The sequence below is a fragment of the Diadema setosum genome, chromosome 13, assembly GCF_964275005.1.
Source record: "Diadema setosum chromosome 13, eeDiaSeto1, whole genome shotgun sequence".
Lineage (NCBI taxonomy): Eukaryota > Metazoa > Echinodermata > Echinoidea > Diadematoida > Diadematidae > Diadema > Diadema setosum.
Window position 1 is genome coordinate 9,789,845 of NC_092697.1, and position 25,316 is coordinate 9,815,160.

Below are 25,316 nucleotides of genomic sequence, written 5' to 3' on the forward strand. Positions count from 1 at the left end.
TGTTTGCCGACTTCGTTCTTCTCATTGGTTTCATCAATCATCACTTCTCGGCTCCTCCATGATTTTCCTACCTTCAACTCCTCCCTCTGAGTCTTCCCCGCCCTTCTATTTCATCTTTCTCATCCAAACGATGTCCGAACATTTTACATGATTCTCACTCTATCATCCTTACCACTCTCTCTGTACCCTTTTCTACCGTCTCCACTAGTGCAACTTCAACTTCCAGCCCATTACTATCCCCCACTCTTCATTTCTGCCCTCCTCACAATTAACCCTCATACAACAGTATGTCGCTTCCCTCCACAATTCTCCTCTTTCTAGGCTCTTCCTCTGCCAAGCAACGATCCGGAGAAGGACTACTAACAAATAATAAGTTATGTCCTAGACTTGCAATGCTATAAGAGAGGGAGAAAGAAATCTGAGTAATCTGCGTAAAAATATTTCTAGTAATATCTGTATGATTAATTTAGTGTGGGTTTAGTGTACAAGTATCTATATAGCAGACATAATAGTGGCAAGGCATATGACTCCACATACATACGCGCATTATTTTCCTCAATAAGAGAGCTTATAGTCCTCGATCAGCACATTGACATATTAATCTACCTTTTTCTCACTCAAATTAAATATGATGTGATATTTAGTTTGTGATTGCTTTAAAAGGCGGTCAATTATTTAAGGAAATAATGCGCAATTATAATTACTAGACAGACATGGTTAACAGCCGTGTTTTGCATTTTGTCGATCGCTGGATTGCATACATCGTCGAACAGAGTCTGGGGATACGAGACTAAGTACAACCGAAAGAACTGATGTGCGCATGCGCACAGTTCAACCGCCAAATCCGTTTCTGCTTTGAACGCAACGAAGTTCCACTGCGTTCTATGCTTTAATTTACACTTTCCATCATGTATATTAAGGAAATCATCATAGACGGCTTCAAATCCTATGCTCAAAGGACTGAGATTAAAGGATTTGACCCACTCTTCAACGCGATCACTGGTTTGAACGGCTCTGGAAAATCAAACATCCTCGATTCGATATGTTTTCTCCTCGGAATATCAAATTTAACACAGGTGGGACTAACGATTACTAACACGTTAGTATGGTTGCTGTACACACGCAGTATTTTGTCGAATGAAGCCGATGCAGTACGTGTTGTTGTTGTTGTTTATGTAGACTCTATATCGTGATTCCGATATGTGGTGATGTTGTTAACGTTATAGATCAGTTCCGGGAAAAAAAAAAACAACAACAACAAAAAACAAACAAACCTTGTTTCCTAACTGGATTCTATAGATCTAGAACGATTTCGTACTGTACATTTTGAACACAATTCTTTATGCACGTCAACGTAACCTCGTAACGACGTAAAAAGTGTAGATATCTAACAGTTAGGCTAAACCAAACCAACTAGTGTCTATCTGTTAGAGCTAACAGTTAACTGTTAACGGTTGGTCGCCAGTTAAAACCTTAATCAACTCAGCTTAGCTTTGTCGGCGAGTGAAGTGCGACTGCTGCGATACATTACCAGCCCGAAGAAGGCGAAGCTCCGGCGTATACAAATTACTACCAAGACTACTAGAGCTTCAAACATACACCGTCCGCCCTTGACCGACAAGTAGGCCTAACTGTATGTCTAAGGCGAAAAACTTCTCATTTATAATAATGACATTTGCTGGGTCAGTTGTTCACTGACCCAGCAATTGTCAATCCGAATGAGAAGTTTTTCGTGGAATTACACATACTTGTCGGTCAACGTCCGCCCGTGTACAACCAAGCCAGCAGGAGGATTTCTAACGTTAACCGTTAGAATGAAGCTCCTTCAACCCCAACCGCAGTTACAGCTACACCGCCCCGCCCCGGGGTTACTTCAACCCTTGACTGACCTTGCGTTGGTACACCGGCGCGGCGCGGGCTGTGCCGGTGTTACATTAAAGGACAAGTTCACCTTCATTAAGATAAGGATTGAGAGAATGCAGCAATATTAATGGGCAGAACACATCAGTGAAAGTTTGAGGAAAATTGGACAATCGATGCAAAAGTTATGAATTTTTAAAACTTTTGTGTTGGAACCGCTGGATGAAGAGACTACTAAGGCTCGTGATGTCATATGTGTACAACAGTATAAAAAAAATGTAAAGAAAATTCAACATATTTTCACTTTTTTCGCATAATAAAAGAGCACTTGACTTGCCTCTTTCTAAAGGCAATGGAATAATATTACCTAACTGTTATAACATATGTCAGTAACGAGTCAAGGGAATGTGTACTTTTTTTAAAAGATGAAATTTTGTGAAATTCTCTTATTATTTTCCTTATATTGTTGTACGCATGTGACATCATACACTGCAGTAGTCTTCTCATCCAGTGGCGACTGCACAAAAACTTCAAAAATTCATAACTTTTGAAGGATTGTCTGATTTTCCTCAAACTTTCAATGATGTGTTCTACTAATATTGCTACATTCTCTCAATCCTTATGTTAATGAAGGTGAACTTGTCCTTTAAACAACAATTGAACAATGCTGGAAGAATTTGTGGATCTCCACATGATGATCTCACAATCACATCCACTCACTTGCTCACTTTAGCTTGGCTTGGCAGATACGAGAATCAGTGGTGGATCCAGCCAGAGGGGGGCGCACTGGGTGGGGTGCAATTGGTGCACGCCCCCTCTGTTATTTGTTGCCAAAAATGTTAAAACAAAAGAAATAGAATTCAAAGGAAAAAAATTAGATGAAATGAAACCTGGATGGCTGGATTGGAAGTAGCACTAGAAATATTGTTTGCCATGCCCCCCCCCCCCCCTTTATGGAATTCCTGGATCCGCTAGGCCCTACTGCTGAGAATGATCATATTACAACAATGTAACTAGACTATTAAACTTATGGTGCATTTGTGTGTGTGTGTGTGTGTGTTATGTTAATGTCCATTTTGCCCCAATAATAAAAAGTAATAAAAAGTTGGTGGTTCATCATGAATTTATATCCCGTACCTGTTGTGTAGGCCTACCCATATTTTAGTCTGTGGACTGACTGCTGATATCTATGCAGCTGTCAGGGCTGCAAAGGAAATAGGTGCAGGTCTTCATATATAAATCATATGCATGATACAATGCTGGAATTTCTATGGACACTGATGGAAAAAAAAAAGTCCAGACAAAGGAGTATCCTATAGTTTGAGGCCTACCTACCCTACCCCCTGATTTTAGATTAGGTCTATTAGTTTTTGTATTATAACTATTATTTTTTGGTCTTTAAGTTTTGTATGCATGCAATTTTTGGTCTTTAAGTTTTGTATGCATGCAACATACAATTAGAACTGTACAGCCTGTATGTAGACTTCTACATTTGGATATTTTTACCCCGTTCAATTCAAACTGTCCTAACAGTAAATGATACTGTAATATTTGTTCAGTCTCTTAGTCTTATTACTGAACTGCATTGGTGCCATAGGTGAGAGCTGGCAGCCTACAAGAACTTGTGTACAAAGGGGGACAGGCTGGTGTTACCAAGGCAACGGTAACAATCATCTTTGATAACCGCAACAAGAAGCAGAGTCCCGTGGGCTACGAGAGCTTCGATGAAATCACAGTTTCCAGACAGGTCAGTAACTAAAACTTTTGTGAACCATGTTCAGCTTGAAACTTCTGCACAGGATTGCCTTCATTCTTGTCTGTCAAATATGCAGAGTGAAGATGTTTCTCCTCAGTACTCCGATGTTAGTTTTCATGTGTTAGTTTGTTGCATGTGGCTGTTATTAAATATGGTATGCAAGTTCATATTATGATCATCAGCTGCATTACATACCGTATGCATAATGCATTGAAACTGTCGTAGGCTTTATCATATCTTTGTTATTTTGTCCCTCAGTATCTTTTATGGCTTAAGATTCCTACTAAACATGAATGAAACAGAAGCAACTTCCTGTTCAAATGGGATTCACACTGCAACATCTTACATGTATCATGTAGTTAGCTATTCAATCACACATACAGTATAATAGCATACAGGGGAAGGGCTGGGGGGAATGTACAGCAGCATTGACAAAATGTTTTGACATACAGTTCTATGTAGTGCAATGCATAAAACGTCACCATCTGTGAATGTACAGACATATTGAATGAACTTTGTAAGATTTTGGGCCTTTGACTGTAATTCTGTCTTTTAAATGTATAAAATTATTTTAGAGTGTTGCATACATGAGTTGATTAGAAGTTGCTATATATCTTCAGTGATGTCCTCGATCACTGTGATGCATGTTGTACGCAGGTTGTCATTGGAGGCAGAAATAAGTACCTGATCAATGGCAGCAACGCCAACAACAGTCGAGTCCAGGACCTCTTCTGCAGCGTGCAGCTCAACGTCAACAACCCACACTTCCTCATCATGCAGGTTGGTCCTACCTTACAGAGACCAAGTGCTAACTTTATACTGTATCTAGGCTGTCAGACTTGTCGCTGTTTGCTCTGTAAACATCTTTTTGTTGTTCTACTTACAAGTCCTTTCTTTTCACATTCTAGAGACTTACATCCTACCTGGTATTTGAAATTGAGATGCCTTCAAAAAAGTGTTGGACAAGGCACTCGTGCTTTCTGGTCTGTACTTTCTGTATTCAGCCAACAGGGTCTAGGGGTCATAGACCCATGATATGACCATAACATGTTATTCATGTTTCAGGGGCCACGGAACATTTTTCAGTGTGTGTGTGTGGGGGGGGGGGGGGCTGTTTGCTTATCAAAGATGCAGGATCACCTGTTGCATTTTATATGATCCACATTTCAAAGACAAATATCAAGACTCAGAATGATTGTATCTGTGAAGATTTCGAGGAAAGTAATGATCTGTAATCCATAATTCTTACAGTGCTTTGTTCGCTGTTTGGCACACACACTGGAGTGCTTTCTTTGTCGATAGGCACAGACATTTCGAAACTTATATTGTCAATGATTAGATATTACCTAACCCATCTACTCCCTTTTATGTCAACATGGCCTTTTTGTTTGGACTGAGGCACATTGCTGCACCTAAATGGCCTTTGCTGACTTTACAAGTAGGTCTTGTTTAGATGAATTACTGAATTCTGATGAAAAAGCTTGGCAGGTTAAACTAGGTGCTTGGTCACATGAGTCTTATTTTGTTCAATTCACTCTTGAAATCCTTTGTATTTGTTGTTGCAGGGTCGAATAACCAAGGTGCTGAACATGAAGCCACCTGAAGTGAGTTGCCATGAAATTACTTGATGAATTTGTTCGTCATTATTTTGTTTTTTTAACTACCCCATTCAAATACAGGGCATTCAGTGTGCTCCAGAGCACTCCTAGTGTGCTCTACACTGTATGAATAGAGAAAGTGGCTCTGAAATGAACAGTTGTGCCCCTCTCGAGGCTAGGTTTGAGAGTGCTCCTGAAGCATTATAAACTCTGTTATAAATGGTCACGTACAACCAACATACAATGTACGATTAGAAGCACTCCTGAAGTGGATTACCAGTATGTGGCATGTGCTGGGCCTACAGTTTGTATGTTCAAATTTCCCCTCTCTTGCAGAGGTTACCATGACAATTATTTCTCTCTCAGCCACTTTGTGTGTCATCTTGATTGACTGTGACTCTCTGTATGAACAAACTCAACAGGGCATAAGTCGAAGCGCTTCAAGAGCGCTCCTGTGCCCCAACTTCTTGTATAAATGGGATATAATATACAAAGATGCCAACTGTTTTTTTTGGCTAAGATACTGCAGGTTTTACAGAAAATACTTTTTTTTTCCTGAATTGTATTTCTGTGTATGTCTGTGGCAGGAAAGTTAAAGTACTGTTCTTCTGCCCAAAATATGCTTTTTCAGCCCTCAGAATACTGTAATGCTGTGCACAAGGTTGGCCTTCCTGGGTATGAGATTTCATATCTCGAATCCCATGTAATACAGAAGTTTGCATTTTCAAAACATGAAATTGTGGGGTGTGACAATTGCTTATTGAAATTTTATCAAGCCTGTCATGGAGTTACTCCCTAGATTTTCCATTCCCTTTGAAACCAGATTCTGTCTATGATTGAGGAGGCTGCTGGAACCAGGATGTACGAGAACAAGAAAGCTTCGGCTCAGAAGACAATCGAGAAGAAGGACGCCAAGCTCAAGGAAATAGAATCGGTAATTGTTGATGTGTGTGTTTGTGAATCCTGAGCTGGGATACATTGTACTTTGGGTTGATATGTGCTATAAGTGCACTGATTACAAACATTTTGCTGTCATCTGTTAGCACAATTCAATCAAATGTCAGCAAACAGACCAAATCAGAAAATATCACATATAAATGTATGTGATATTTTCTATATCTTTCTTTTGCATAGATAAGTGTCATGGCAGTGCACTCTTCCATGTGAACACTTTGAAAAAATTGCTGCAAAAATTCTCTTGCTCTGTCATCACCCGCTCGCCTAAAAAACAAACAAGCAAGCAAAAAAAAAAAAAAAAACCCAAAAAACAACACCACACCATGAGTGATGTATAATGTAATGAATACACCATATGTGATGCGCTCCGTCGGAATGAGTCAAAAGTCGCAAAAAATGAAATCGTAGTTATGCCTATATGCGAATTCTACAGACTCTAAGCTTTACACTGATATGTAATACAACTCATTTCGACATCCCTATAGATCATAAAAACGAATATTAACTGCGCTTATGATGTCAGTCCATTTTCTAAATAACGGAGAAAATCGCTCTCAAAGTTCAGGCTATGTTCAAGCTCACAACCAGTTTCTTTCACGGGACGAAACAATACAACAGTCCTGCTTAGCGACAGCGTTTACGCTCCATCGCACGCACTACCGTATAAGGCGATAGCTTGGGTGTGTAAGATCATTAACCAATCGCAGGACAGGTCTATCATTAACGATTCTGACCAATACGGCAGCCCGAATGTAAACTTCGGTGCGTTTGTGTCCGTGGCGCTGCCGCCGCATGAATGAGTCGGTACGCGTTGTGTGTCGGCTGCGGTGTAGTTTGCCGCAAGTTTTTAACTCACAAACAATAGGAAACAGTTGAAAGAAAAAAAGGCACGCAATGCGTATTACGAGAAGCGTCTTTTAGCGAGGGCGTTGATCGCTTCCATTCTCCTCCCACGTTGTTGTCAATGGAAACTAGAGAGGATGCGTTTAGCAAGTACCAATACCTAAATAGAACCTGAGAACCAATTGTAGGCGGGGGTTCAAAAGACAGTATCGGTAGAAAAAGTCAATGAAGTTAATTAACGATGGTCGTCTTTTGAGATCGTGTTCTTTGCGTGTACTAAAAGCCCTCAAATTACGCACATGGTCGTAATGTTGCAGAGCATCAAAGACTGCTTTCGCGTCTGTTCTACTGCAGCTGTATACAGCCGTAACATTCTGAATTCACGCCATATTAGGCACATTTCCTGTATAGGCGTTGCGTGCACAGTAATTATCGCTTATCACGCTTGCCAATGCTGCACATACTATACGTATGAGAAGCAAAGGTTGATGTAGGCTTGATAGCTTCACGTTGGGTTTATATAATTGTATCATAAATATACTTCTTATTCTCAGTCACTTTTGTAATACCATAGCATAATCAAAGAACCATTAACTTGTAGCTTAAGCTTAATGTGTTTTTTTTTTTTTTTTTTTTTTTTACATCACATTTGCAGTTACAATCTCTCTGCATTTGAGAAGTGGAGTATAGATAATTATACTGACAAATAATCGGAGTTAGTACTTAGGCCTTCCTCACTTCGTTTTGTATTCACAAACCTTACTAGAATAAATGATTGCTTGATTACTTTCGGGTAAAGGAACCACCGGAAAAGGAACCGCATTTAATTTTCTTGTTAACGAACCTAAGCTAATAGCGAACCATATTTCATTGTGTGATTAACGAACCTTCAGAATTATCAATTGTTTTACTCCCCCCCCCCCAAAAAAAAAGGCATTTCAATGTCATGCGTTGTCAATATAGTGATAAAAGGCCCGTTTTTATTTCGTAGTGTGTCTCAGTACTCCTGTGCTTATTTTTAATGATGTGCCTCTCTTTATGATTGCGATTGATGTTCAACTATTTCTTTCCCGCAAGCTTGAAAAGGAAGAAGCTAAGATTCATGCAAGGAGACGAGTTTTCTTCCATGAGATACAATCATTAAGACATTCCCGAAAGTTATGTGATTGCTTACGTGCTAAAGAATTGTATCCATTACATGTATCAGGCACTATACAAAACGGTTGAAATCTGCTGAAAGTCGAACTTCGGTTTGTTTGTTTTTTTAAATTTCATTTCCATTTCAAGCGGGGATAGACTAGAAATTAGTTTGTCTTTACTGGCAGGAGACATTAGTTTTCCAGTACATACTCCGCATTTAAACAGTCGCCATATTTTCGTGGTCAGAATCAGATAATGGACACGTGATATATTATAAAAATGAAAATACAAAATAACGAACACGCCACATGTACAAACATTATGAACTTCAATGAATTATACTTACCTGTAATATTCTGCATAAAAAACAACCACGCCAATTAAATAATTTAATAGAATTAATAGAACACACAGCGATATCATGCATGACAGATCAAATCAAGTTCAATTGGTGAGAAAGCTAAATGGAGTTAAAAAGTTGACTTCTCTTCGTTTCTCTTTCAATTTATGAAAACAGAATTACATTGTATATTTATTGAAGCGGATTGTCTCTGTTGCGAACGATCGCCATATAGCATTGTTAGTCTTCTGCGCAAATCCGAATCCCTAAATACTTTAATTTTTGCTTGATAATGTAATAACCCTTATAACCCTTATATGTGTCATTTTCGTTGCGACATCACTTAGGAATTAGAATGTATGAAGATAATCGTTAGTCATTTATTTTGCGCTATTATTATAGCATTTACATTTTCCAACTGTTATTGACAGTATTATGTTACTGTATGGTTACGATTACGAATGTTGGTTATGAATTCAAAAGACTGGTTCATTAATCGAACTATAAAGGTATAACAGCTGTTTTGAAAGTGGTTCGGTACAAGTTAAAAACGCAATCGAAGTCATCGTCATAGGGGGAACTGATAGCTCTAGAAAACTTGTTTAGGCCAGTAAAGATTGCCGTATGCAATCTTTGTAGAAAGTTTTGACTTAGGCCATCTTTTTGAGTATTTTGAGATATTATATAAAGAATTATTTGTTTTGATTATGTCAAGAACTATGAGAATGAAAAGGCGCGGACACCCCAACAATGTCGTAGTTCGATTAGACATGATGGGTAAAGTGAATTCATGACTTGACTATAATCCTTACTGAATTGATGATCACTTCTGTAAACCATCAGTTAAGTCTTGTAAATGATACCTTTGTAATCCTAGTCAAAATTCTTTTGAGCGATGAGACGAAAACCAACAACCAAAATGCCATGTATCATCCCTCGAGATTCCAACATTTGGCGTCACCCGACCAACAATAAGTGACGAATCAAATGGAACATTATGTTGTGGGATAGCAGACTGTGTTACGACTTTTAAATGTTGCGAGTAATTGTTAAAAAAAAAGAGAAAATGAGGCGAAGTTCAAGAAATTAGAAAAAAAAAACACGTAAATGCAGGCGATCATGTTTGATTATCAAAGTAAGAGATTACAATCGGCCATGCGGATGTATATGATTGCCTTATTTATATGTCTGATTTCTGTAAACTATGTTATATTTAAATTTAAGTTCCCTTCCCTCCTTGATAAAAGTTGTGTTGGGTTTTCGCTATAGGCATTTATTAGGAAACGCTGTAAAAACGACAACAAATGCCTACTATACATCAAGAGATGGTTTACATGAAACACAAAAATTCTGTACGTTCTGATATAATGCAACTGCTTGTTTGTTTGTTTGTTTGTTTGTTTGTTTGTTTTGAATTACCATGGTCTTTGTCGGGGGAAAGATGAAGAAAGATAGTATAGTGTATCACTCTCAAATCCGGATGATTGCGATAAGTGTGTATCCCCGCCCTTTCTATACGGGTAAACGATTTAAGCTTGGTATGCTATTATAAAAGCCTGGTGTCACGTAGAAGAACTGATTCCGCGATCACTTTTAACCTTTCATAAAATTCACGTTTTAAGATAGTAACGATAGCTTGTAGGAGATAAAGTAAGTTTAAAGCGTCCCTGACTGTGGTTCTGAACACAAAAGGGGACTGAAAAATTCTTTTACAAATTAGCAGACATAATGCCGATCCTCCAACACTGTTGCTCCATTACGTCACTGATTCTGCTATCAATGGCGAAGAAAGAATACTGGTTGCGTGATTATCCACCCCTTGATAGCAGGAAGTTTACCTTTCATTGTTTAAGGCTTCGTTGATGCGGGGTTTACTCGGATACAAGGCGTGAACAGTGTCGTCCGAGTTCTTTCATTCGGAATTCCTCAGAATACGCAATTCAATGGGCAATTAGCGCTGCTACTTCGCAAAGCTGTTAGCCAAATTCTTTGCAGACTTGACCTCTCACATGTCAGCTACACGCAATACACGACAAACAGCTATCATTACAAACATTTTGATTAAAAAACAAAACAAAATGAAGAAGCACACTTTTGAGTAGCGACACAGCTTTCTGTCACTTTCTCAAATAGGTCCTACTTCTAAAAAAAAAAAATACACAGATGACAAGAGTCAGAATATCCTCCAAAGGGAACACGAGCTATTTGGGCATTAATAATGTTTGTCTTCCGATTTGTCTCCATACCGTCACGGCCCAAACCACCATAAGAAATAGGGCAATAAGTTTTATTAACCAGGGAAATAATAGTACGCATTACATACATTTGGCGAATTATCACACGAATTGTCGAGTTTATAAAAACGAGAATAATTGACAACTTAGGCCCTACTTTATCTCCAAAGATGAACTTTAAACAGCAAGTCACATACCAGGGAACGAAAGTTATGATCATTTGAATGAATTCATTAATGAGGCCAATAACCGTTGTAAAAGTACACACACGCATAAAGGAGTTTCAAGTTCGATATGTTATCAGGTATTAGCTCATTGATAAAGTATCATAAATTTTGCGTGATCGTTTGTTGGAATTATTTTTTTTTCAGCGCGATTTGTGCGTCACATCAATCACCACTTCAAGAAATGTGGTGCATGTATCAAACGAAACTCGCTGGTCATGCAATCGATAGCCTTGGTCAGTTCACTATTATTGCGTAATTCTAAAGCCCTCGCCGCTTGGCCGCCGACGCCGCCGCGCGCACCATGCTTTGTTTTGTCTTCAATGGGGTCAAGAGCAATGCTTCATTAGCATACGCCCTAGCAACGGAGGCGGAGTCTCGATCGGGCAAGAACAATAGGTGCGAAACGCAACGCAAAGGCGAGCGTTCGAAAAAATGTAACCGAAAAAAATTGTCTCAGAAAAACTGTGATTTGGGACACTTGTACTCATTTTTACACGCTGAAATTTTCTGTACAAATAGATAAAACATCAAGGAATCAAAATCCGTCATAAAAATTTTTTGACCCGAACAGTGCTTCCCCTTCATTTTCGGCTCATTACGGGAAAACTCCCCGTGCGACTTATGACTCATTTTGTCGGAGCGCCACACATATGTTTTATAGGTACTGTATGACACTTTTGCAAATTGGAACTTCTAAGATAATTTTTGCGAATTTAAAGGGATCGTATAGTTTTGGTTGAGACCTAATTTCAGGTTTCTAACATTTTTTTGGTGAGATAATGAGAAACCTCTTATGAAATATGAAAGAGTATCTAATTCTATGAGGAATTCAACATTTATTTGATGAAAATTGGTTTTGAAATGGCTGAGGTATCCAAAAAAAGAGCGATTCTAATAAAGTGTGGGACCCACACTTTATTACGATCGCTTTGTTTTACTTTGTTTTTGGATGTTTCAGTCATTCCAAACCCAATTTTCATCAAATAAACTTTGAATTCCTCTTAAAATGGTATGCTCTGTACTGTATCATAAGTGTTTTCTTGGTGTCTCACAAAAAGTTAAAAGCCCAATTCTCATCTCCACCAATACTGTACTATCCCTTTAAGCCTTCAAAATTGAGATCCTCAATGACAGGATGAGAAATAAAGGCTATTACTTATCAGAAGAAATGTTGGTGTGATTTTTCAACCTTGGAATGATATGCAGTGGATGTGTGTTACAGGAGGCAATATCTTCCCAAGTTTTTAACTTTGCAAACATCTGTTGATTAGCCAAAAAGTGAATACACCACAAAATATACAGCATGCACAGCAGATGATGCTTAAGTTATGTGACACATGGACCAGCAGTTGCTTCTCTTTGTAACACTTAATATGAGTCAACAATTTCCTCTCTTTACTGTCTTCTAATAGCTTTGATGCTTTCTTCTAAGTGTCTTTTTTTTTTGGGGGGGGGTGGGTTTGTGGGATTCCAATGTCAGACCCTTTTTGTGATGAGATTAGGAAAAAAAAACACCTTTAACAATAACAACCAGTACACTGGGTAGAACTGTTACATCATAATTCATATGATATCCACTAATCCTCTAAGTTAATAAAAGATATGAAACTAGCAATTGGTAAAAAGACAAATACTTTCTATGTCAACGCATCAACCCTCCCCTCCCTCCAACCATACCAACTTGACCCAGGTCCTGAACGAAGAGATCACCCCGACCCTGACCAGGCTGAACGAGGAGCGGTCATCGTACCTGGAGTACCAGAAGGTGCTGCGGGAGCTGGACCACCTGACCAAGCTCCACGTGGCCTACCAATTCGTCTCCGCCGAGAAGCTGTCCAAGGAGTCTGAGCAGGACCTTGCCAAGGTGGCCGAGGAGACCAACGCCCTGCGGGAGAGGCTCCGGGAGGTAAAGTCCTGGGCCAATCACGACCTTGGTCCCAAGGATATAGTATTTGCCAGGCAGGCAAACCCTGCGAACATAGATACTAGAAACTGATTTAACAAGCAGTGTTTGTTTTCTTTTCTTTTTTTAAACGTAAACATGCTAACCCAAAATGTCCATTGTTTTGGAGATATTTCATTGATTTGAATTATATGATTTGAATTATTTCATTGATTGGAATTGATTTGAATTATATGATTTGAATTATTTCGTTGATTGGAATTGATTTGAATTATATCAGATGCATCTCATGACACTTACTAGCCAAGATTCACATCTCATTGATATTGAACCAACATGTTGATGCTTTGGTATTGCATGTCATTGCTGGTTTAAACCAGTTTAGTTTATTCCTCTGAGGATCAGGTTGGAACATTTACATAAAGTATGTTTTTGTTGTGAAGCAAATAACAAGAAAAAGATGCTTGTAACATGCATTGAATAGATTGCATTGTGTCTGTTGAACTTCCTCTGGAGGCAAATCATTAACTGTCTGAACTACTATAAATCTAAAACTACCTACCACTCAAAAAGGTTACTTGTTCATTCTGTACATACAGCCAACATACTATTTGAGCTGGGTAGAAATGACCCTCAAAACGGTAGGGGGAAAGACACACACCACTTTGCTGAAACGAATACTGTAGGGCCAGAAATGTTTTCATACATAAAACTCGCAATTTTTGCAAGGAACCAAGATTTGTCTACACAATGGAATAAATGAATGCCAGTGGGGTGATTTGCAGAAGTTTCATGCGGCAAATGTGTCTGGTATTACAGTAGACATTGTTATGCACCGCCACATGTACGCAGTCCTCTCCAAAGTCCGGTTCTATTCCGTGCAGATCGACGATAAAGTAACAGACCTGACAGATGCCATCAAGGAGCTGGAGAAGGAGAGGGACGTGGAGGCGGGCGGAGTCATGCAGGCCATCGAGAAGCGGCTGGTGGAGGCCCAGAACGCCGACACCAAGCTCCAGAGCTCCCTGCAGCACAAGAAGGAAACCATGGCCAAGGAGAAGAAGAACAAGAAGGGGATCGAGAAGAGCTATCAAGAGGTGAGAGGTCAAACCAAAAAGCAAGTGTTCTAAGCTCGGCGTATATCATTTGATTTGATTTGATTTATTCATTCTCTGCATGGCATTGCTTTGCAGTTTCATCAATATTTAGCAAAATCATCAAACATCATAACAGCAAGATTGAATGCCATTGATAGCACGACTTAAGAATTGATGTGATTAAGTGAAGGAACAGCAAAATCTTGATGCTTGGCTGCATATTTGACTTTGTTCGTCTAGTTTTACAGCACTGACTGAAGAATGTTCTTAAATTAAAGGGATGGTCCAGTATTGGTGGAGGTGACAATTGGGCTTTTAACTTTTTTCGAGATACTAAGAAAGCTGTTACGAAATAGTACAGAGCATACCATTTTAAGAGGAATTCAAAGTTTATTCAATGAAAATTGGGTTTGGAATGATTAAAACATCCAAAAACAAAGTAAAACAAAGTGATTGTAATAAAGTGTGGGTCCCACACTTTACTAGAATTGCTTCGTTTTGGATATCTCAGCCACTTCAAAACCAATTTCCATCAAATAGACATTGAATTCCTCATGGAATTACATGCTCTTTCATATTTCATAGGAGTTTTCTCATAATCTCACCAAAAAATGTTAGAAACCTGAAATTAGGTCTCAACCAAAACTTTACAATCCCTTTAAACAATAGTATGAAAATATCCCAGAGGAGCAAAGGTTACACAAAAGGAAGTCATGAGAAATTTCACTCTGTTTCATTATATTTTCTCTGCTAGATACATCTCTTCTTTGCCAGCATCAATAAGTATCATTGTCGGCCATATTTGCCAGCATTTGCATTCTGCTGTATCGTATGTTCATATGAAGCGGGAATAACTTTCCTTTGTGACAGGAGGGCATGGCAAATGTAAATATCTCTGCTATTCTTAACTAGAATCACTTGTGTGTCATCACTAATCGATAAAAACTTCTATGCTTCACTGGCATACTTGCCAACTAGTAAGATTTTATCAGATTCAGTAAGATTTTTTACGTTAGAAATAGTAAAATCAGATTTTCTGTCAGAGAAATCAGATTTTAAAAAAATAATTAGATATACCTTTCATGTGTATTTTCTGAAGATTTAACCGAAAGTAAGATTTTTAACTTCAGTTTGCATATAAAATAAGATTTTTGCAATCCACGAGTAAGGTATTTCATCTTGAAATGTTGGCAGGTATGCACTGGCCCTGAGTGCAGTACATTTTCATGCTAATTTATCTCACAATGTCATTGTGGCAGCAAACTTTGGTGGAGATCTTTATTTACATTTTCCCAATCTGAATGGAAGATGTGAAAAAAAAGAAGGTCATTTTGTTTCAGAATTGAATAGCTGATTTATAGGTCAATTATATGCCATTTCTGATCTGACAGGTTGGTAGATTCTAGGCCACATTTTTACATGCTGCTATATAACATCACACTTTCATCCTAGCAAAGGCAAAGATCGCTACAAGTCTCCATTTGCATTTGCTCAGCCCATAGTGACCTTACCTGTCCTCACAGTCTTGGAATATTCACAAAAAAAGTAAATGTAGCAATTTATGTGATCCTATAAACCCTCTTCATATGTCCAATCCACAGGATCAAGCCACGCTGAAAGCAAAGGAGAAGGAGATTGAGAAGCTCAGCGGAGGGTACGCCAAGCTGGAAGAGAAGTGCAAACAGCAGCAGGAAGGCGTGGCCGCGGCACAGAAGCACTTCCAGGCTGTGTCGGCCGGACTGTCCAGCAGCGATGACGGGGAAGACAAGACTCTGGCCGATCAGTTGATGGGTGAGTCTCCTGTCCACTTTCAGGGTCATTTAGATAGTCAGGGCCCAGTGGTCAGCCTGGCATTGTTATGAGATGAATTGGTTCTATTACAATATTATGAATGCTTAGTATCCTCAACCAAGACTTTTTCTTTTCTTTTTGTTCTCAATGTCCTTCTTGTATCATGACTGGACATGGATTTTGCAAATTTTGTCTGTGTAAATGTTGTAGTGTTGTAATTTGTAAATGTTGTAAATCATTTTGGTTAACACATCAATAATTAATTCACACTGATATGTGCAGGGTGTCCCATTTTGTGCTTGTTTTGATAGTCCATGCACTTAAAGACCTAATAAAATGCTTGCAAAATTTTTTAATATGCAAAAGAAATGTAAAATATATGTCATGATTATCAATGTAAATATGTTGTCAGTGTCGTTCCGGTTTTCATCGCTTCTAGAAACTCCCCCAAATATCACATTTTTGGAGGACCCCGTTGCAGCTTTTGCGAAAAAGATAGTCACGTGACCAACACCCCTGAACCGATTGATGACGTATAAGCACGGAGTTGTGCTCAGTTAGCAGACGCCGCTCAGCACAAGCACTCAGATTACTAGCTTGGTACACGCGCGTACACGATAGCTAGCCACGCAGCCCGGCCAGGCCCGGGCCCCGCGGGATGTGCGCTCCCGGTCGACACACTGACTGTCGACATACTGTACGCATTACCACGTACATTATCACTAAGTTAGCTTGCACAGATACCTGGTACCTCGAGCATAATGTCTTCCCCTATATGGGTAAACTTCGACATTGATGATGATGATGAAGACTGCAGCTCTGACGATAGCGGAGAGGAAGAGGAGGCACATAAAGTTGAAGGGGAAGATGGGGAGGGAGAGGCAGCCGATGAACCAGAATGTTATCGTGGGGCTGCACCTTACCGATATGAACCAGCTGCATCTTCCCCGCTGCCAGTGCAAGAGCGTATGAACATGGCACCAAGCCCGAGATTATAGACCTCACGGAAACGATCGCCTGGGAAATACAGAGTGGTATGTCTGGTATGCCCCCATATAGTTTAACGTTAGAAAGGATACACTGTATTCTACATGACTGACATTGTAAGTTGTAACTGTCTAGTAAGTAGATTAGAAGAACAGGCCCAGCTCGCTCACAAAGTGAGCGGCTACTCCGGCCGCAGCAAGCAAGCGGGAGCGTCCCGGCCGTGGCCTGGCCCGTCGGCCGGCGCTTACAAGTTAAACTACCAGTAGTAGTCTAGTAGTATATCTAGTAGCAGTCTACTAGTAGTTCCTACTAGTAGTAGTAGTCTACTAGTACTACTACTAGTAGTGTACTATTACCACTACGGCACTAGGTCTAGTAGACTAGTAAATAGCAGAATCTTTGGTAGTAGTACAGAGGCTACACTCTAACGATTAACGGTTAGGGGGATATGTTGTTAAAAAAAAAAAACCTAACACGTTAACCAGTTTCCCATAGTCAGTTTCTGCAATATGATCAGTAATTTAGATGCGTCATTTTCTAAGAAAAACGATACCAAGAATGATCGTCAATTTTGGTCGAGTAGTTTTTGTTTTATGCAAAAAAATCATACTGTGGAAGGAAGCCCAAACGCCGTGACCGATGAATGCCACGGTGGGGCTGGATTCACGAGTAGGTCTAGGCCTATAAAGCAGGCGAGTCGCCGTAGTATTAGTACAGACACGCAGTGGTGGTGGGGCTATCGTGAAATAGGCCCCACCGCAGTCACACGTGCACTGTACCCGTGCGTTTATAGCAAGCAAGGGTAGGTCCTCCTAGGGTTTAGGATTAGGTAGGGTTGTATTTATGGTTAAATTGGCCGTTAAATTAGTCGAGCCGAGGGCCATATTATAAAGTCATTTTCGCCGCATTCAAGAGTATTCACTGTGGAAGGCAGCCCCACCGCCGTGCTTACCTACCGAGATGAACGCCACACGGTGGGGCTGAAACAGGCGAGTCGCCGTAGTATTACTATTACTACACGCAGCGGTGGGGCCTATTTCACGAGTTTGCCGAAAATAATGGATATCCAAGCGTACCACAGTTGTAATCTGTATCATTGGCATTATTAAATCCGATACAGTTCATTAAATATTCTTTTGTCTAAAGGCTTAGCCAATGACAATAGTGCAGCGCAGCACCTGCTATGCGCTCGCTAGCTCGCTCCCCCGCCAGCGCTAGCCAGTGCAGCCGCCGGCCGCGCGCCGGCTGTCGCTGCGCTGCGCTAGCATAGCCTTGCCAGCTCGCTGGCTGCGGCTAGACTGGTCGTGAACGACTCCGTTCTTAGACGTCATCACAATTTAGAAGTGATAGTGCGCCGCATGCGGTGAAAGTATAGCAAGTTTTCCAAAACCGAGGAAATTGCATCCATTATGTTAACAAATACAGAACAAAATTCAGAACAGTAAAAAACCCCGCACAACCATAGAATTACTGAGAATTTAACATTTAATATTATTACATCATTGAGAAAAAAATGCCTAAACCATTTTATTAGGTCTTTAAGTCAGACCATGGATTCTATTTAAAACTACCATTGTGATTTCAGGCATATACATTCAAATCCATGACCAAGACTCCGTACTCCCGATTCCCAATTGGGGGATGTGAGTTTGATTCCCACCCAGTGCTTACATCCATGAACAAGATGTTTTTACCTACCGCGTCCCTCTCGACCCAGGTGTATAAATGGGGACCTGGCAACACTAGAGTAATAATAATATGGCAGGGCCCTCTGGTAGAGCAGTGGCAATACTGAATAGGCTACCCTGGATAAAGAAGACATTGTTATTATTATTATTATTATTATTATTATTATTATTATTATTATTATTATTATTATTATTATTATTATTATTATTATTATTATTATTATTATTATTGTCGTCGTCGTCACTACTACTACTACTACTACTACTACTACTACTACTACTACTACCATCATCATCATTATCATCACCACACTCTCATTCCAGCATGCAAGTCTGAGATGAAGGCTGCCGAGACGAACCTGAAGCAGGCCCAGAGCACACTGAAGAGGGACCAGAGCGAGCTGAAGAAGAAGCAGGCAGAGCTGAAGAAGACCGAGAAAGAGTATGAGAGGGACAAGACCAACCTGGATGCCATCCTCAAGAGCAAAACTAAACTGGAGGTGAGTCACTGTGGGAAAAACACTAAACTGAAGATCACTAAACCATGACCTTTGACATCATGCATTTCCCCATCCAAGTTTTTTTATTTCCTTCTTTGCTTGTTTTCATTTTAACCCGTTGAGGATGAGTACCGACTAGTATACTCAGGCAAGTGCCTATGGGAAATGCATATTGTAGCAAAATCAGCCCGTCCTCAACGGGTTAACTTTTACTTCAAGATTTTAGTGAAATCTAACTTTAGTGTATGCTAGTATACAAATAGAATAAAAAAAGAATGTGAATATTTTCTTCAATATCAATGTCATTGCACTGTATGGGACAAACATTTTAAGTCATTTTTTATAATCATTTTCCAAAGATTACATGACTGTCCGCCCGAACACAAATGCAACAGCCAGGTTCAGTCACCTAACAGGATGTAGCCATCCTCTCAGTAGGATTCTTTGGCTGCAAATTTAAAATGCTTTTGATGATGGCAAGATGACTTAAATTCTCACAAAAAAACTGCATGTATTGTAATATGCTTAAAGGACAAGTTCACCTTTGCATATGATATAAAGAAAATATAAAGAAAATTCCACATATTTTCACTTTTCTAATAAAAGACCGCTTGACTTGCCTCTTTCAGAAGACAGGGGGATGATATTACCCCTAACACATTACTAGTATGTCAGTGGCAAGATGAGGGAATGTGTACCTTTTTTCAAAGAATGACATTTTGTGAAATTCTCTGTATTTTCCTTATATTGTTGTACGACATCATAAGCTGTAGTTGTCTTCTCATCCAGCAGTGACTGAACAGAGACTGTAAAAATTCATAACTTTTGAACGGTATTGTCTGATTTTTCCTCAAACTTTCACTGATGTGTTCTAATATTGCTGCATTCTCTCAATTTACACGTTTATAAAGGTGATCTTGTCCTTTAAAGGGATGGTATAGTTGTGGTTGTGGTCCGAATAAAAGGTGGGACCCATTCAAACCAATTTTTTTTTTCAACCATTTTAACACCAATATTCAAAACCAATTTTAAGATATGAAAGAGCATACAATTTTAAGAGGAATTCAAAGTTTATTTGATGAAAATTGGTTTTGAAATGGCTGAAATCCAAAAAGTGGTCCTAAATAAAAGGTGGGACCCACCTTTTATTAGGACCACAACCAAAACTATACCATCCCATCCTTTAACTGTAGTAAAGAGCCGAACAAGGATACATACCGCAGGGCTCCACACTAACTTGTTTGTTTGTGGCCCCAATGGGGCCACCAAAATCCTCAATTTCATGTTTGGTGGCGCGAGAGAAAAATTTGGTGGTCCCCCCCCCCCCCCCCCAAAAAAAAAAAAAAAAACCCAATAAAAAACATTAAAAGTCTTGTTTTTTTTAATGAGTCAAATATTTAAGTTTTATCATAGAAAGAATTGTAAGTTGGACATATCTACTCATAAATGAACCTCAACAAACTCGCAACACTCACTCTCAGGCACTCATTCAGTCCTTTTCATCCATCCTTTAAACAAATTTAACTGCTAATTTCCGACGCAAAAAGTTAAGAATTTATTGACATACTTTTCAAAAAATTTTGGTGGTCCAAGGCGGGCCACCAAATTTGCCCTTTTTTGAAATTTGGTGGCCCGACTTTCTTTTCTGGTGGCCCCGGGCCACCAGGCCACCGTTAGTGTCGAGCCCTGCATACCGTAAGAGGTTAACTTGCGATTGTAATGTATGTCTACCAGGGAGAGATGAAGAAACTTGGCTTCGAAGACGGCCGGGAGGACGACCTAGAGAACCAGCACAAGACACACTCGGCTAAGGTTGATGCCCTCTCCGACAAGGTCAATGCACTCACTTCAAGGTAAGCGTGATCGGCTGGAAGTTGCAAAGCTTGAGGCTCCCAGACTTTGCTAAGTGGACAAACAGAATGAAAGGCAGTTTAGTTATTTCTGTTCTGGTGAAGTACTGTGTTATCACCAGATGTGTCGTAAATAGAATCTCTATGTATTTATAACCATATGGAAGTGAACTGATTCAAAATGTGGTTGTGAGGTCAAATGACACCAGATCAAAGTCAAAAGGTCAGTGTTTTACACTTCAAGTGATAGTGTAGGAAACGTTTCGGGGAATTCAATTAAAGATGCTGCGAGGTTCTGCAATGAAGCAATATGTTTTGCCTTTTGAGCTTAGATCTGTTGAAAATAAATTGAGGTCAACTTCTTAGCCCCTTGACTTTGTTTCATTGATGTTGCCAATTTGTAGGTATATCTCTGTTGTTTGATCTTCCGTCATATTCAGAGACTTCATTAGCAGGATGTCATTGACAATAATCAGTTGCAATGAAAACATCTCAACGGAAGAATTTCATGAATTTGAATCAATGTCTTGTTGCTGTGACCAATTGTCTCTTGGTATGTCTATAATCATCTTGTTTTGTTAGTTTTCTGTTAAGGTAGTTTCTGTTGTAGTTATGCTTTGTTGATATTTTTCCCTTATCTTCAATGAATATACAACTTTAGTGTATACTGTATCCAGCATATAAGAATCCTTTCCATCACAATTCTTCCACTACAATCCTTCTGGTTTCAGATTTCCCAACCTACAGTTTGAGTACAAGGATCCCGAGAAGAACTTTGACCGTTCCAAAGTGCACGGTCTGGTGGCCAGACTAGTCAAAATCAAAGATGTCAAGTATGCCACCTCCTTGGAGGTTGCTGCAGGTCGAAAGGTCGGTGTCAGATGTGGATCCAATGTAGTGTATTCATCTAGTAAAAGACAAGTTTATGTTCATAGGCTTTATCCAAAAATGCATTTTTTTTTGTCAGTGTCAAGATGTCCGACATATTAATACAGGAAACAAATTTATAAATGAGGTCTATTATTTTCACACTTTTATAGAAGAACACAACAAAAAATGTTTGTCATTGGTAAAATTCTTGTATTATGAATCAGATGGATTATTACTAGTCACTTTCAAAGGTCTTCCCCAATATATTCCTCAGATTTCAGCTTTGGTTTTATATCCCCATGTAGTGCTGCAAAGATAAGAATTCACATATGGAATTCCTTAATCATGCTATTAAATTCTTCTATTCTATATTCTAGCTGATTTTTCTGTATGAGGAATGTTATGCTAAGAAATGTTCTTAATTTTTTGCCTCATTCTCATTGAACTTTGATATGATTGTATGTAATTTACAATATGTGAAGCATTTAACATTTGCAGTTGATGAAATGCATTAAGAACATTCTCCTGTTTGTGCAAACGCATTGCCAATGATAATGACCGAATATACAGGTGACCCCCGTTATAACAGGTCCTTGAGACTGTAAGTTTTCTTTTGTTATATTTAATTTTTGTTTGAGCCAAACAAAGTACATAGAGATAATATCTTCAGGTCCCAAAATTATTGTCTATGGTGTATCATGTAGGCAATAATTTAGAGACCTGGCTTTTTACTTAATTGACAGGAATTTTGTTAAAGCTGTGTTCATAATAACAGAAATGCACTGTTTACTGTAATAAAAGCAAGATATTTTTGCAGTATTAAATTTTTGCAAATTGCAAAAGGCATTCAATGCATGTAGTGTGAATGAAAACTTTTGCAAATCTTGGCTCTCATGAAACTAAAATACATGCAAACATTTCTGGTGTTACAGTAATGCTGTAATCATCCTAGAGCAGTAGATGTCCACTCCTCCAGTCTTAAGCTACAATTTCAATTACAAATTTTAAAACTTTTACAAATGTCAATTTGACCCTTCTTAACTACGGGCCCACAGCTCTACAATGTGGTTGTAGATACGGAGATGACGGGAAAGAAACTCTTGCAGAAGGGGGAGCTGAAACGTCGTTACACCATCATTCCCCTCAACAAGATTTCGGCCAGGTCCATCTCAAGTGACACCATCAAGGCTGCGGAAAACCTGGTCAGTGTGAATGCTTCTGTGTCCGTCTTGTGGGCAGATATGAGGCCCAAGGCATGGCCTGTATCATGAAGTCTGTCAATATTTTACCCTCCCCCCCCCCCCCAAAAAAAAAAAAAAAAAAATCTTTTTCCAGCTGTCAACCTTCAATGTAAACGCTTTTTCCAAAAGTGACACCCTGTTGCTCAGTTAGGAAGAGAGTATCACAAAATATACATACTTGCCAACTAGTAAGATTTTATCAGATTCAGTAAGATTTTTCACGTTAAAAATAGCAAAATCAGATTTTCTGTCGGAGAAATCAGATTTTAAAAAATATTTAGATATACCTTTCATGTGTATTTTCCGAAGATTTGACCGAAAGTAAGATTTTTAACTTCAGTTTGCATATAAAATAAGATTTTTGCAATCACAAGTAAGATATTTCATCTTGAAATGTTGGCTGGTATGAATATATGATTATTTAGTGACAGCAAGAGCCATCTGTAGGGGAATATTACTAATTTCAAATCATCTTTAATTCCTTGTGTCGAACTGCTTTGATTGTAGCTTAATATTTCATTAAGATGGAATTCCTGGGGTATTTTTTATTTGGGGGGGGGGGGATAGCTTGACTTTCTTAGAATGTACAAAGTGATAAGAAACATAGTTTGGGTTTGTGTAATAGAAATTATTCAGAGTAATTGTATGTCTGGTAAATATTTTCAGAAAGGAAAACAATTTTTCTGTGTACTGAACCTCAAAAGATATGTTACCTCAGATGCAAGACCACTAGGAAATCTGTTACTAATGAAAATGCTGTGAAAATCAACATATTTCAAATGTTTGGAGAGTAGAAACCTTTACTCTTATAAGTGTTTTGTATAGTAAATGGTCACTGACAGAGGTAATGATATTGTCATGCTCTGTTTTGCACAATCCTTGTGAAATATCTTTGATGTGTGTTTCAGAGGATCTGAAGATATTCATCTACACTTTCTTTGACCGAGTTTTACATAGTTTACCAGTGAATAACATCTGTATAGTGCTGTAGCATTGAATTTCAATGTATTTGTAAAATAAAATGATATTGGATTGCTGCTGCCAATAGTGAATGATTTTTATAACTTTGGGACCACCTATTATGCTTTGCTAGAAATTATTGTTGGTGGGTTTGTTGTTTTTTTATGGAGAGTTGCAAGGATGAATATCGGTTCCATAATTATGCTGAGGTGTACTATCAAATGTTGGCCTTGTTTTTCTGTGATTTAGGTCGGCAAGGACAATGTCAGAACAGCGCTAACCCTGGTCGGCTATGAGAAAGACGTGCAGGCTGCCATGGAGTTTGTATTTGGTGCGAGCTTTGTCTGCAACGATATGACTCATGCCAAGAAGGTGAGGGCTTTGTTTGTTTTGTTTTGTTTAGTCTGATTTGTTTCTGTCAGTAAGTGGCAGTTGTCACTCTCCACCATAACTTGTTCACAATATTTGAAAACCAGATATTTTGACACTTCTCATGGCTTCCCCCTCTCTCCTTTCCAATTGTATTCCTATTCTTATTCAACACCCGGCAGGAACAGTTTCACAGTGATACTTGAAGTGATGATACATTGCCCGAAATAATCACAGTAATTGCCACAGTGATGACCAAGATGGACACAAAATATTTATTGCATCCCAGCCACTTCCATGGTAACTGCATTGTTGGTACCTACATTTATGCAAACATTTTTAGTGCAGTGGGTCCTGGGTTTATTGGCCGTGTGAGGAGTAAGATTGCTCTACACAACTAGGTGGCATATGATGAGAGCTGCTGGTAAAGCCCACAGTGTTTTGAAAGTAATTTCATTTAACAATTTTAACAAATGCCTTTTTCAATAGTTGATCACATATACACAGCAATTATGCTGTCATGCCAAGTATCCACATGTTACTGCAGTTTGCTTGAGTACCACAAAGTCATATCATGTATGATGGGACAATGATGATGGTGATGATGATGATGATGATGATAATGACGATGATGGTGATAATGACAGGCATGGTGATGATGGTAATGAAGATGATAATAATGATGTTGCTGCTTTTATCTCTTCACATACTCTCTCTGAATGCAGGTCACATTTGACCCCAAGGTGAGGTCAAGGACAGTGACCCTTGCTGGTGACACCTTTGACCCCTCTGGAACTCTAACAGGAGGTAAGAGTAAGAATAGGGTCAGTGTAACCAGTCCTTACAGGTCTTCGCCTTCAACCGCTTAGCACGAGTTGTCTTAAATGCATAGGAAAAAGTTTAACCCAGTAGCACATGATAATAAATATTACAAGATGGGCATTCCATTCTCATTTTAACCCATTGAGGATGAGCCCTGAGTATATTCGGGCTGGTGTCTTTGGGAAATGCTTGTTGTAGCAGAATCAGTCTGTCCTTAACGGGTTAATTGCATTGTCATATTTGCATGAGACGTTGCAGGCTTTTCCATGTTCTGGAAGATGCC

General features: G+C 39.1%; 1 protein-coding gene across 1 annotated transcript in view; it reads left to right on the forward strand.

Annotated features, from left to right (window-relative positions):
* The first annotated feature begins 848 nt into the window (after nt 1-848).
* LOC140237314 (structural maintenance of chromosomes protein 2-like) overlaps nt 849-25,316 on the forward strand; it is a 42,069-nt gene continuing 17,601 nt past the window's right edge. Inside the window, exons 1-14 of the mRNA XM_072317253.1 lie at nt 849-1,076; nt 3,458-3,607; nt 4,274-4,396; nt 5,182-5,220; nt 6,038-6,148; nt 12,646-12,861; nt 13,743-13,955; nt 15,557-15,746; nt 18,746-18,921; nt 20,656-20,774; nt 21,503-21,641; nt 22,697-22,843; nt 24,092-24,214; nt 24,937-25,018. Coding sequence (XP_072173354.1) covers nt 909-1,076; nt 3,458-3,607; nt 4,274-4,396; nt 5,182-5,220; nt 6,038-6,148; nt 12,646-12,861; nt 13,743-13,955; nt 15,557-15,746; nt 18,746-18,921; nt 20,656-20,774; nt 21,503-21,641; nt 22,697-22,843; nt 24,092-24,214; nt 24,937-25,018 — 1,996 coding nt within the window. The 5' untranslated portion in view covers nt 849-908. The remainder of the gene's footprint in view (nt 1,077-3,457; nt 3,608-4,273; nt 4,397-5,181; nt 5,221-6,037; nt 6,149-12,645; nt 12,862-13,742; nt 13,956-15,556; nt 15,747-18,745; nt 18,922-20,655; nt 20,775-21,502; nt 21,642-22,696; nt 22,844-24,091; nt 24,215-24,936; nt 25,019-25,316) is intronic.